The sequence below is a fragment of the Eublepharis macularius genome, chromosome 5, assembly GCF_028583425.1.
Source record: "Eublepharis macularius isolate TG4126 chromosome 5, MPM_Emac_v1.0, whole genome shotgun sequence".
In the NCBI taxonomy this organism is placed as follows: Eukaryota; Metazoa; Chordata; class Lepidosauria; order Squamata; family Eublepharidae; genus Eublepharis; species Eublepharis macularius.
The window spans coordinates 137261451-137274377 of NC_072794.1; the positions used below are offsets into that span (position 1 = coordinate 137261451).

Genomic DNA, 12927 nt, shown 5'->3' on the forward strand with positions numbered 1-12927 from the left:
TCTTTTTGATTCCGTACAATGTACCAAACTGAATATGTTTATTTGAAGCTGTATATGAGTCAAATTGATTGATATCATATATAGACTTATGATTGAAGGGGAATAGAAATACTAATGTAAACAAATATAATTAAAATAGAAAGAAGAAGATAGAACGAATAACATATAGATTATAAGTTAAACTGGTTGATTTATATGAATGTATGGTTTACATAGTTTATGATATATAGAAATATTTGAAAGTGGAATAATGAAAAATGGGATAAATTGTTTATCCATTATGGAAAAAGGGACTCATAGACAGGGTACAGAGTATTAAAAATAGTTAAAGAAGTATTGCTTAGAATAAAGGGAGAATATATATTTGTTAGATAGAGGAATATATAAAGAGTAAGGGAAAAGGGATAAAGGGTTGGAAAACTGTTGGAAGTCAACAAAATGGGGGGGGGGAAAGGGAGGGGGTTAGAAATTGGGAAATGGGAAAATTGACTGTAATGTGTAAACATTTGATCCTAACCCAATAAAAATTTTTTCAAAAAAAAAAAAAAGAAGTGGGACCTGAACATGAAAGAAGCAGTGCAAGACATCATTTCCCCTCCTTCCATGGGATGACACAGAGATAAAGAGTGGTTTATTCCCAAATTGGTGAGTCAACATGGTTTTCATGTGTTACTGATCCAGTGGTGGTGTCTGTATGATGTAGCTGTTAGCTGGGAGGGGACAGTTCCATAAGGATAACCATGACCTCTGATCACTGCAAGGATGGGAACAAGAGTAGTGTATAAGGATGGAAAATCTAGCAGTAGGACCATCCCAGTAGCACGCAACTAAGCAGATGTTTCAAATATCATTACAGCCCCATTTGTTTGCCTGGATGGCTACTGACTGTGCAATAAAGCCTACATTTTGTATTGGGTAATGCTAGAATGTTTTTTTTTTAATGTGCCATCAAGTCGCAGCTGACTTATGGCGACTGTGTAGGTTTTCCAAGGCAGGAGAGGTTCAGAGGTGGTTTGCTGTTGCCTGCCTCTGCTTAGCGACCTTGGCCTTCCTTGGTGGACTCCCATCCAAATACTGGCCAGGGTCAATGCTGCTTAGCTTCTGGGATCTGATGAGATTGGGCTTTGTGGAGCATCCAGATCAGGGCAACGCTAGGATTACCACAGACAATATGCAGACAAGGAATATAATAGTATCTAAATTTGTTATGCAACACCAAAACAAAATAGCTTTTCCCATCTTTGTACAGCAGGATGAGAAAAACTGTATTTAGCATAATTCCCCTTTCTAAATATGCCATAAGAGTAAAGGTATCCTATTCCATTTTGAAATCTGGCACAAGACTAGAGCACTTGTGTGGGATGAAAAAAGGCCAAATAAGCAACCAGCTGTAAAGTGAAATTGGACCCATGTATGGATGAAAATTGCCTTTTCTGAATTATGTTTAAGGGCTGCATTTCAATGAACCTGGAAGAGATGCCTGGTCATTCAATCCATATCATCATTATACCCCCCGTTAATAGAGAGAAAATTGATTCACTTTCTCAACAGACAGTGAAGAAATACCATTTTAACTCTTATTAGGAATGTGTCAATTCACATCCTTTTAATGTAGATTGTTAGTGGATTATTATGGGCAAGTAATCACATTGCAGTCACTGGAATTATATGTATCTACATCACATCTGTGCAGAAAACACAAACCAGTTTAAATGCCATTACTTTCTCCAAGGAACAGTAGTTTTGTGAGGTTTAATAGAGATCCCCAGGCCATTTTCACAAATGACACTTAAACTGGCCCTTGCCTTTTTTCCCATCTGTAAATCAAATGAGAAAGCTCCAGTGACTAAGCTGTAATTCAATTTCAAAATAGGTTTTGCCTGCTCTCTTTCCTACCCCCTGCACTAAGCATCACTCTACATCAGAAAGCAGGCATGCGGCATGATCCTAAACCTGTTTACTTAAAAGTGAGTCTCACTCAGTTCTATGGACTTCTTTCCACATACCATCTAAACATCAACTTTTTAAAAGGTTGTGCATATGCACCCCTATAAACAATGTCTTCCTTTACCATCCAACTTCATTGATAAACTAGTCATGTAGACGTGGTCAGAATTTCGAACAGAAGAACGATCACCTTCTCTCTTTTTTGAGTCTCTGATGCAAGTCTTTGATGTATCTTGAAACCTGTTTTGCACCTAGCATTGCTTCATTTCTATCCGTTCTGCAACACATTCTGTGTTCCATTTTAACACAATACAAACTGCAGTCTAGGAACTTCAACATGTTCTGAATCGTTTTTCTTTCCCCAACCCCTTTACTTTTTTTTTTTTAATTGAGCATCCAGCCCAGTGAAGAGTTCTGGGGAATTTGAAGGGTTGCATGATGTTGCATAATTAGTCCTAATAGAACATGATTTCATGACTGCTTTTAGAAGTTTTCTGTGACACAGGCAGCTACTTCCAGTCTTTAAACATAGGTGGAATATATAACTTTGATCATCCCTGCAGTACATTGGCCACAGTTGCAGTCAGATACTTGGGAGACAGGTGCCCTACACATAACACACTCTTTCCATATCTTCCTTATATCCACACTGTTGGTGGCATTGGGATGGATCCAGCACACAGTTTCTTCTTCCACAAGTGGAAATGTAGGGGAAAGGCAGTGGTAACTGCTTGCAGAGTCAGACTTAATCTTGCATGTACTCCCACCACTTGTGGGAGTACATGCAAGATCTTTTGCAACCAATTTCTGGGCACTATAATATACATAGTTTCTGCTTAGGCATTGCTGGGTACAAGCCACTGTCTCCTAAGTCCCCTTATCTTTTTGATGGTCATTTGATGATTTTAGAGGGAATGTTTCTCTAAGATTTTTTTTGACAACCCTAAAGACTAACAATCAGCTCCAAGTCTGGCCTGCTCTTTAAGGGTCCTACAGAACCCTGCTGTTTTTGCTATAAACACAGCTGCTCTGTTGGCATTTTAACAATCTGACACAGTTTTGGAAATTAAGTCATGATGACTCCTTTGTCCTGCTTTTCACAGTGCAATCCTCAACATGGATGCTCAAAAGTAAGTCCCCCTAAATTCAATGAGAATTACTTCCGAGTAAGTGGTCCTTAGGACTGCAGCCTTCATTGACTTACAAGACAAGAGTGTTAGCCAACCGCTTAGATGGCTTGAGGAGGAATCAAACTTATGGAAGATGGATCTGTCACTGGCTATTAGTGCTAACTAAGTGGCACCTCTGTGGTCAGAGACTTTTGAGTTCCAGTGAACCACATGACAAAACCAACACCTTGATGCTCATGTTGGGAGTTGCCCAGACACACTTTCTTAGCTGCTACTGCAAACAAAATGCTGACCTAAACAGACTCTGATTTCAAGTAAGGCTATTATTTTTTGAGCTGCACAGAATGTTTGTGCCAAAGGAAGAGTTCAGACATTTGCCAACCATCTCTCACCAACTCAATTAGTCAGTTACAAATTGACAAAATATTATGTCGGGCAGTATTGTGTATCCCTTTCAGGCCTGTAAGTTGCGGGGAGGGGAATTAAAAGCTCTTACTTTATCTTTGCAAAAGCAGTCGCTCTTGTTTTTTTTTTTTGTCCTGCCAATCAGATATGGATTTATCCGTCACACAGTTCCACTGAAACAAGCAAGGAAAATAACCCATTGCTAGCAGTGCATTTCATTGATTTAATAACAGAATTTTATATAGCGACAGAGAAAGTAGTTCTCTACTCTTTATCTTCCATAGCATATATTTTAGTGTGCACAGTGATTCGCAATCCTGAAATCATTTGTCTTCAAAATCACCACGTGATGCATGTCCTTAATATTACTGTTTTGGAGATAAAGGAACTGTGGCTCAGAGCGACTTGATCAAGCCACCCCGTGAGTTCATGGTAGAGATTTGAATCCACGATCTCCATGTTCCTGGCCAACATCTAGATTGCTATCGAATCTCATAACCAAGTAGTGAAATATGGAATAAAACAAGAGCCTTGCGGAATGAAAGTGAACTAGATGTTTGTATTGTCCTGGGGAGGGGGGGAATCTCCCTCCCTTATACAAACCTACCCAACAACTTAAAAGTCTGACTACAAATCTAAAATGACAAAAAAATCCAGTAAAGCTGTATTCAACCCTCTACCTTCCTGACTTCCCCCATGAAAGGAAATTTTAAAAAAGGATGAACATTCATCCAATGAAAGCAAACAAGCAGGTCAGAAGGACTGCAGTACAATCACAATATTCTAGTCGTCTTCTGTTTTTATTTTCTTTGCCTCTGGCGGACATTCTTCTGCCTCGGATGGAGCTGGTGGTTTTGGTGCTCTCAAAGTGTTCAGGGTGTTGGGCAACCCTGCTGCTGGCGACGAGAGTGGTACAGGGAGGTTTGGGGACGACAGCACAGGCTGCCCTTGGGACCCTAGGAGCACTGAAGGAGCCTGCACCCTGGCGGTGAACAAGCGGGCCATGTTCTCCAAGGCAGCAGTCTGTCGGTCCATGGCATCTGCAATCCGTCTGGTGGAGGTCTCCATAAGGGTAATGAGTTTGTCCATGTTCTTTGCGGCTTGGTCCACGTGGCCCGCAAGGATGGCAAATTCCTCCTTGCGCACACTGTTTTCCCTGCTTTGGGCAAGTTCAGAGGCCTCCCTGTATTTTGAGTGCAAATCGGACAGAGCGCTCACTAGCCTGTCACCCACTTGTGAAATGGCATCCACAAGGTCCGAAGCAGTATCTGCCTGTTTCCTCTGCTTCCGATTCCAGTGGTTGCTTGCTCTGTCGGCATCAACGAGGGATGCCCTGGGGAAGGAGCTTGATGGGCCTATTTATAGAAAAAACAAGAAATCAATACGGCAAAATTCTCCAAATTACTAAATATACTGTTTCTGTTGCATCATTTTCTAACATTGTAATCCAGTTTTTTACATTGTGTGTGTATACACTATTTTTGTTGCATCGTTTCATTTAATTGTGTAACCCACAATAGTCTCAGCAAGACTATAAGCAAAGTAAATAAACGTGCAGGGTTTATTCTCTGCTATAACTCCCTAGAGTTAGCTCTGGAACAGGTCAAACAATGAGAATGCCTCTGAGCATGTACAAAGCTCCTTTCCCTTACCACAGAATAAGTGCAACCTTGTACCTGTGAGATTCCCAACACAGGCTTCAAAGGTTGAGGACTGTGTGCCAGTTCTTTTACCTTTTGGGGGGAATTAAGCACAGTCCAAATCACCATCCTGATTTAAACCATGCCTTCATATTGCAAGAAAAAAATTCAAGCACTAAGTCTGAAATTTTAATTTTCTAAATTCACCTGAATTTGCAGAATGGCCTTCTTCTCTGGCATTGGGAAAGTTGGGTGAAACCTCATCACCTGCCAGAATACCATCTTCTACAGGCTGTTCCCACTCATCGCCTGGAGACTGTGCATTCACAGGATCAGAATCCACCCGAGTGTCCTGGAAGTAGCCATTGGAGTCATCGGTAGGCTCTGGAATGGATGCCTCATCATCATCAGAAACAAGAACGACACTGAGTTTTTCATTCTTCTCCTGCTCCAGCCCCAGTTTTTGTGCCTCTCGATTCCGCCGATCTATAGAGAGGGAAACTTTGGAAACCACAAGGCCCTTGTGCATGCACAGAAAGCTGTTCAAGGAATCAAAGAATGGCAGGGCACGTTGACCACTCACAGAGGAATTATTGCCACAGACAATGGCCTTGTATCCTCGTCGTAGCTCCTTGGCACGCAGGCGGCACTGCTTCATATCTCGGTCATAGCCGTATTCCCGCATCCGGTCAGAGATCCACTCGTATTGGGCCTCGTTGCGGAAGTTGGTGGCCAATGAGGCTTGGACTTGGTCATCACCCCAGATTTCAATAAAGGTTCGTATTTCTTCATCAGGCCAGTAAGGGTTACGGTGGCGGATGCTCTTTCGAGGAGCAAATGGCTGGATGTTCATATTCTCTCTTGCCAGCTGGTGCTGGTCACGGAACAGTGTCTTGGTACTTGTTCCTATGGATGCCAAAGGACGTTTTGTGGATGTCAAATATGCAGACCGGAGATTGTCTAGTTCTTGCAAGTTACTCTGCAGATTCTTTAAGAGCTCATCACTACCAGCCATTATTTTCTTTCTTCTTTTTCTGCCAAACAAAGAAGCCAACACAGTTAAAATTCTCCTGGTCAAGCAAGGAAGGTGGTTTCATCCTTTAAGCAATTTTCTGACCTATTTGTCAAGTGGTACTGGTTAAATAGACAATTGCTTTATGTGCTGAGAGGAACCACACTGAAGGAATGTAAGGACAAGATCTCTTTTAAAAGGGGGTACATATCCCTACTACTGAACTGCTAATAAAGGAAACACACACACTCAGTGCTTTCGAAGGTGCCTTCTGTCACCATAGAGATGAATTACTGCATCTCTAGAAAATGAAGAGATACAGTATAGCCTAAAAGTCTAAGCACCATTACTTAGAAATCCTTTTACATGAATGGATTTCCATTTTTAAGGACAATGTTTGTCTCACACTGGATGGGCATCTCTAATTGACATCACCTGATCTTTTGTACTGGCTGCCTGATGGTACTGATTCATCACCTGCTTATGTATTTTACTCTAAAGAAAGGAGCGTAGTTTAAGAGCCTATATCCCCATTCTTTGCACGTTTACTTCCTAGTGAATTCAGTGGGACATATGTGGAGTAAACATAACCAGCCCTTTTGGAAACCACAGAATAAACAAAAATATGCCAATTATGACGAGGAAGCAAGTTTTGGAGTTGCGAAGAATTCTTAGCCAATGAAATCCCTCCCATTTACTTCTCAGGAAATATATTTAGGGTGTTCGCCATTCAGAGCAAAAAGTGAGAACAATGATGCATTGCCAGATCACTCAGCCATGTTTTCAGCAATTCACAGTACTCCCCCCCCAAAAATGTTAGTTAATGCATGCACTTAGTTAGATGACAAACAGACTTAGCTAGTAATAATCCGTTAGAAAGAATTTCCTCTAGGGATAACATAATAGATTGAAAAGATGTGCACCCTCTGGCTATGCAACTAACTTGTACAGGGCATGTCTTTGGCCTTGTTTTCACTTACTTGGTAAATCTGGGTCAGGACCGTACCACTTCAGGCTGCATATGGGAATTCATGTGAATGAATATACCTCCCTACTGTTACAGTCCCTTATATAAAACAAGAATCTCAGGCAAAAAACTGGAACCTTTATTCTTGCCTTCTACTTTCTATGTGCAGAGAAGTTTTGTTTTTTGTTTGTATGGAAGCACATTCACTCACGTGCTCCCAATTTGCAATCTAGAAGACTAACAAAATTTGTGGTAGGGTAGGAGCTTTCATGAAGTGAGCGGTGACTCACGAAAGCTCATACCCTACCACAAATTTTGTTAAGTCTTATAGGTGCTACTGGCCTCTTGCTCTTTTCTATTGCTACAGACAGATTAACACAGCTACCCATCTTAATTTGCATTCTAACGTGGTTTACCAAGATATTTGCTTCCTCTGTAAGAATAGGCCTACGGTCTCCAGTATTCAGGATCTAGGAAAGTATAAAACAGTACTCAGCAGAGCTGAACAGAGACATTTGATGTCTAAAGGGAAACACACAAACATACATCATTGGCAAGCTGCCCTTCTGGATACACTAAAGGAAGCAAAGCTGGGATTTTTTGGAACACATTTTAGAAGATTTCTCACTGAACAGGTGTGCAACCATCTAATCAGAATCAACAGATTCATGGAAGAGGCCATTCGACACAGAGGATCACGAAATTACGTGTGTTTCCCACACGTAATTTCAGTTTAAAGATTCTCCCAACTACCTCCCAGTTCTGGGTTCAGAGACACCAAGTGCTACCTTTTTGTAAACCAATTTGTTAGCTTGTTAACCAGATCTGAGAAAGACAAGAAGCAAACGAACTTTCCTACCTAAAACAAGCTCTCTTCCCTCCAAGCAGCAACCTGCTTAGAACTAAGGGGGCAGAGGAACAGCAGACAGAAAACATGGCAGACATGGCACTAAATTAAATGTTTAAAAACACCAGGTTTTTACACAGCCCGATTGGAGCAAGGATAATTGCACCCACGGGGCCAACATCAATCACTTTAAACCTGGGGAACTGACGGGAGGGGGGGAAATGCATGTAAAAAAAAATAACTCTGGGACACCTCACTTCTCTTCCTGGTCTCTCTTGCTACCCAAGAAAGTCCCCCCAGCAGTGGAATTCCTCCTCGCCCAGTTGCAAAGCAATCTTGAGATGCTTTGCAACCTTACAGGGACAAAGATCTATTTCCACTGGTCTCCCCACCCTCCCCTCTCCGGCTTCTCTAAAAGCTCTGCTGCTCCCCGACCACAAACGCACACTTACTTGCAAGTTCCCGGCTCGCTCGTGGGCATACAGGCCGCCTCCGATTGGGCCAGTGGCATGACGGGCGCGCCCCCTACCCAATCAAAGGCGGCTTGAAGGAGGCAGGCCGAAACAGAGGAAGAAGGCGAGGAACGAGCGCTCAATCAGGAAGGTGGGAAGGGGTAAGAGTCGAGCGCGTGACTGACAGGCGGTGCCTCGAATCGGACGGCAGAGCAGGGGAAAAGGCTGGGGAGGGGAGTTTGAAAAAAATAAATGGGTTTGCAATAGAGAGCAGATCTGAACGAGCTAGGTTGGGCTGTAAGGTGAAAATATACGAGCAAGGAATTATATGCAATCAGAATAAATGAAGGGATACTATAGGCATGCAAGAATACATACCTTGCAAATTCACTGTACAAGCTGGGCGAAGCAGCGAAGTTCAGCAAACTGCCTGGGAAGCGAAGCTGCAACTTGACCCGTCCCAGGGCAGGCAGCGCTTACAATTCGAACACCTTCCCTCTTCCCACCATGCGAAGAGAGCCATGTGACCACTAGCCCAGCGCCCTGGCCAGTCCGGGGCTGGGATTCCGCCAGGGAGAGGCGAGGGTCACTTCGCAGTTAATCCTCTTTGGCGAGTCTTTGTTCGCAGTTCGCTCTGCCCGGGGAAGGTTTGAGCGGCTGTCGTTCTCCTGCTCTGGAAACTCTTAGCTAGACTTCTGCATGCATCGACACTTTTCTGAAACGCATTGCCCCCAGGGCTCTCAGAAAAAGTTTCGTGTGTTCTGCTTATTCTGACTGATTTGGGCAGCCCCGTCCCGAAAACGCAACATAGGCACAAAGAAGTCCTGTGCGAGTCTTGAAAAAAGTAAGCAATAAAGAATACGCAGAAATTCGAGGCGATCAGCATCCTGGCATAATGTGCGTGCGTGACAGACAGCTTGTGCAATGTTTTCTGATGAGAACCACTTTTTGCCAAAACATGGAATCACAGGACAACTCAAGAAATTCATTTAATGCAACGGAAATATACTCAAAGGACAGGCAGGGAAGCCATTGTGCAAAGCATAATTTTCAAAGTGCCAAATTTATAACTAGAAAAAAGACCCCCATAGGGATAGATTTGATATTCAGTACTTTTTTGTCCCACTCTTTCTCCAAGGTGCTATGGGCAGCATACATCTGTTCCCCTTCTTTCATTTTATTTTCACAACAACCCTGTGAAGTAGGTTGGGCTGAAGGATCAGGACTGACCCAGGATCATCCAGCAATTTTCAGGGCTGAGTGGGGATTTGGACTTGGATTTCCCAGATCCTAGCCTGACACTTGAACCACTGCGCCAAGCTGGTTAAAAGTAACGTTGCTCTGTTGGAGAATTTCACAAAAGCTCTCTGGGAGTAAATGCAGGAGGATCCAGTGGGACTCGCTCTTGAATAAGCACATACCCCACCAAGATGCCCAAGTTCAGGCAAGGAGAAATTATCAGAAATGCCTCTTGGTTAGTAGTTGCTGGGGAACAGTCAGCAGGTGACAGCTATTGACGACAGGCAGGCCCCACACATAGGCTTTCCTGTGCAGTCTAAGGGCCAAGCTAGATGTGCAGGTTTTTAAAGAGTTGGGCCTGAACCCAACTAAGGTTTCCACAGCCATACAGCAGTTAAAAAATAAAAGAATACTCCACACTGAGCAGAAAAAAAGGGAACCCCCCCACTATTTTTACATGGGAAACGGCTTGAGGGGGGAGGGAGAAGCCCCTCCTCCTCCACGAGACATTCGGAGGCCGTTTATGGTCTCATTTATATTTAACAGCTGCTCCCCAAAGCTGCTGTGTAGCTGTAGGGAACCCAGAACCTACTCTTCAAAAACCTGCACGTTTAAGCTTGGCCCTGAGTTGTCATTATTGGAAACTAAAAGCTGTGCTAGATGAACCATTGTGTTATATCTAACTAGCTTTTCCATTTGTGAAAAAGGGAGGCAAGTCTTGACCACCAAAAAAGACTATACTGTAAGAAAAAAAGCCACGTGGGATGGGGGCAGACCCAGCAGGAATCTTAAACTTGGCGTGGTCCCTCTGTTCAGCCACAGAACATGTTAATGTATTGTGAATGCAGCACCTAAGCTGCCTTACACTGAGTCAGTATATCATAGTCAATATTGTTTACTCTGACTGGCAGGAGCTCTATAGTGGCTTAAAGGGCTTTCCCATCACCTCCTACCTGTTTTTTAAAATTGGACATCAGTAATTGAACCTGGTACTATTATATGCACCCTGACCTGGATAGCCCAGGTGAGCCTGATCTCATCAGATCTCAAAAGCTAAGCAGGGTCAGCCGTGGTTAGTAATTGGATGGGAGACCTCCATTGAAAACCAGGGTTGCAAAGGCAGGCAATGGCAAGCTACCTCTGTTAGCCTCTTGCCATGAAAACCCCATCAGGGGTCGCCATAAGTCAACTGTGACTTCAGGGCTCTACTTTACTTGGATGCTATTACATGCAAAGCCGTCCTTGTGGCCTCACCTCATGTCACAACAATATACACTTATGTGTTTAATCTATGAACTGTTCACTGCCAAAAAGCTATGGACAACAACAATAACAACAACGTTTGATTTATATACAGGACAACTTAACGCCTGCACAGAGCGGTTTACAAAGTATGTTATTACTATCTCCACAACAATAATCACCTTGTGAGGTGGGTGGGGCTGAGAGAGCTCCTAGAAGCTGTGATTGACCCAAGGTCACCCAGCTGGCTTCAAGTGGAGGAGTGGGGAATCAAACCTGGTTCTCCAGATTAGAGTCCCACGCTTTTAACCACTACACCAAACTGGTTGGTGTAGGCAAAATTTTAGGCTATTGACAGCTTGATTTGGGGCCTAGTCCACTCCACAGACATTACAGCAAACTGGTGGAAACTGAAAGCAGTGGGTGTATGTTGACTTGCAGTTACTGGAAAGCATCCTCAAAACCACTATTGAAGTTGCAGTGAACCATGTAAAAAGCCTGTATACAATTATGTGCACCAATATATATGAACTTAAGAATTTCTGCAAGTACTGAAGTTCTCTATAGATACATTTTATTGTGAAATTTTAAAACTGCCACATGACCCTACAGAGCTCTTGGGGTGGCATACCTCAAAAATATTATAACAATAAAACTCAATATAAAAGAAAAAAACTAAATAAGATAAGAGTAACCTAAAACTACATAACTAGTAAGAAGATGCAGAGTAGTAGCCTTTCTGAAAGATCTAGGAAAGGTGAATATGTTTGGGAAACTCTGGAACTGATTAATTTATTTGATGGAAGTGAGTGAATAAATGAATCTCTTTTTAAAGAAATTCAGTGGTCCATTGATTTTTGAAATAATATCGTGGAACTGAAGGCAAAAGGTAACAGCTTACTTGATCATTGTAAATATACCGCTAAGCAAAGAAAAATAGCAAAAGAAGATTATAGAAATGAAATACAAAGCCATGAGCCACAGAATACTGTAGAAGCAATGTTTATCCCGCCTTTGAGGCAAAGCGGGTATCTTCATATTTGTTTCACTGTATAGTCCATCTTTGCAGAATTGCTGACCACAGGCCACAGGTTGCAGAGAGGGCAAAGTTTGAGACTGCAGGACCTCCAGATTCTCCATGAGGCTGATCTGCATGTCTAAGAGGCTTATTAGCTGTTCTTGATATGCTGTCATGACAGGATTATGACAGAGAATATTTTCCTGTGTGAGAGACGGTCTTCTTTCCCTTTTCTGTTCCTCAGTAACTTGCAGTTCATTATCCTCCCTTTCCATGTTATTGTAACAACCTGTGGACTGATTCAGGAGACTTCGGGTGATGATTTCATTTTTCCGAGCTCTCAGATATGCAAGCCATTCTTTTGCACTGAGGTCATGTTGTGGTCCAGTGGAAATCATGAAAGAGTCTATTGGAAGTCAAATGGAGGGGGAAAATGTGTTAATATGTTTGGCAGATAGAAGGTATCGCTACTTTATTCCATCCTAAACCTCCACTGCGTCTAGAAACATTTCTGCTCAGTTTACAGCACAACAAATGTGCAGTTAATAGTTATTTGCAGGAAATTCAGACATCTTTCCTGAAGGTAGTGTTTCTACTGGGGTTATAGCATGTTTCAGATGTTTGGCATTACCCATACTGCTGTATCTCTTCCAAATCCAGCTATTAGACTTGCAGAGAGAAGAGGGAAAAAAAACCCTCAGCTTTCTTTATTTGCTATGAATCAAAGATCTCTGCTAGGATATGCTGAGCAATGCAATCTCACTCTCTGGGAGCTGCATTTTCAGGACAGGCTGGAAAATGCACAGATTTGTAGTGATGGATTCACCATTTTTCTAATGATGTGCAGCAGCCAGTAGACGTCCTTGAAGTGGTTTGCTCATATTAATTAAGTGCACCTTTCAATGACCATGCCTTAGATAATTGTTGATCTATTTATTTTTTATTTCATTTATATCCAACCTTTTTTTCCAATGGACATCCAAAGCAGCTTATACCATTCTCCTCTCCTCAAGTTTTTACTCTCACAA

General features: G+C 42.5%; 1 protein-coding gene across 1 annotated transcript; it reads right to left on the reverse strand.

Moving 5' to 3' along the window:
• Positions 1–4021: 4021 nt before the first annotated feature.
• LOC129330907 (uncharacterized) lies at positions 4022–8412 on the reverse strand. The gene is made up of 3 exons (XM_054981180.1): positions 8401–8412; positions 5330–6156; positions 4022–4837 (listed from the first exon to the last, which is right to left on the reverse strand). The coding sequence occupies exons 2-3, from the start codon at positions 6135–6137 to the stop codon at positions 4266–4268; spliced, it is 1380 nt and encodes a 459-aa protein (XP_054837155.1). The 5' UTR covers positions 6138–6156; positions 8401–8412; the 3' UTR covers positions 4022–4265.
• Positions 8413–12927: the final 4515 nt, after the last annotated feature.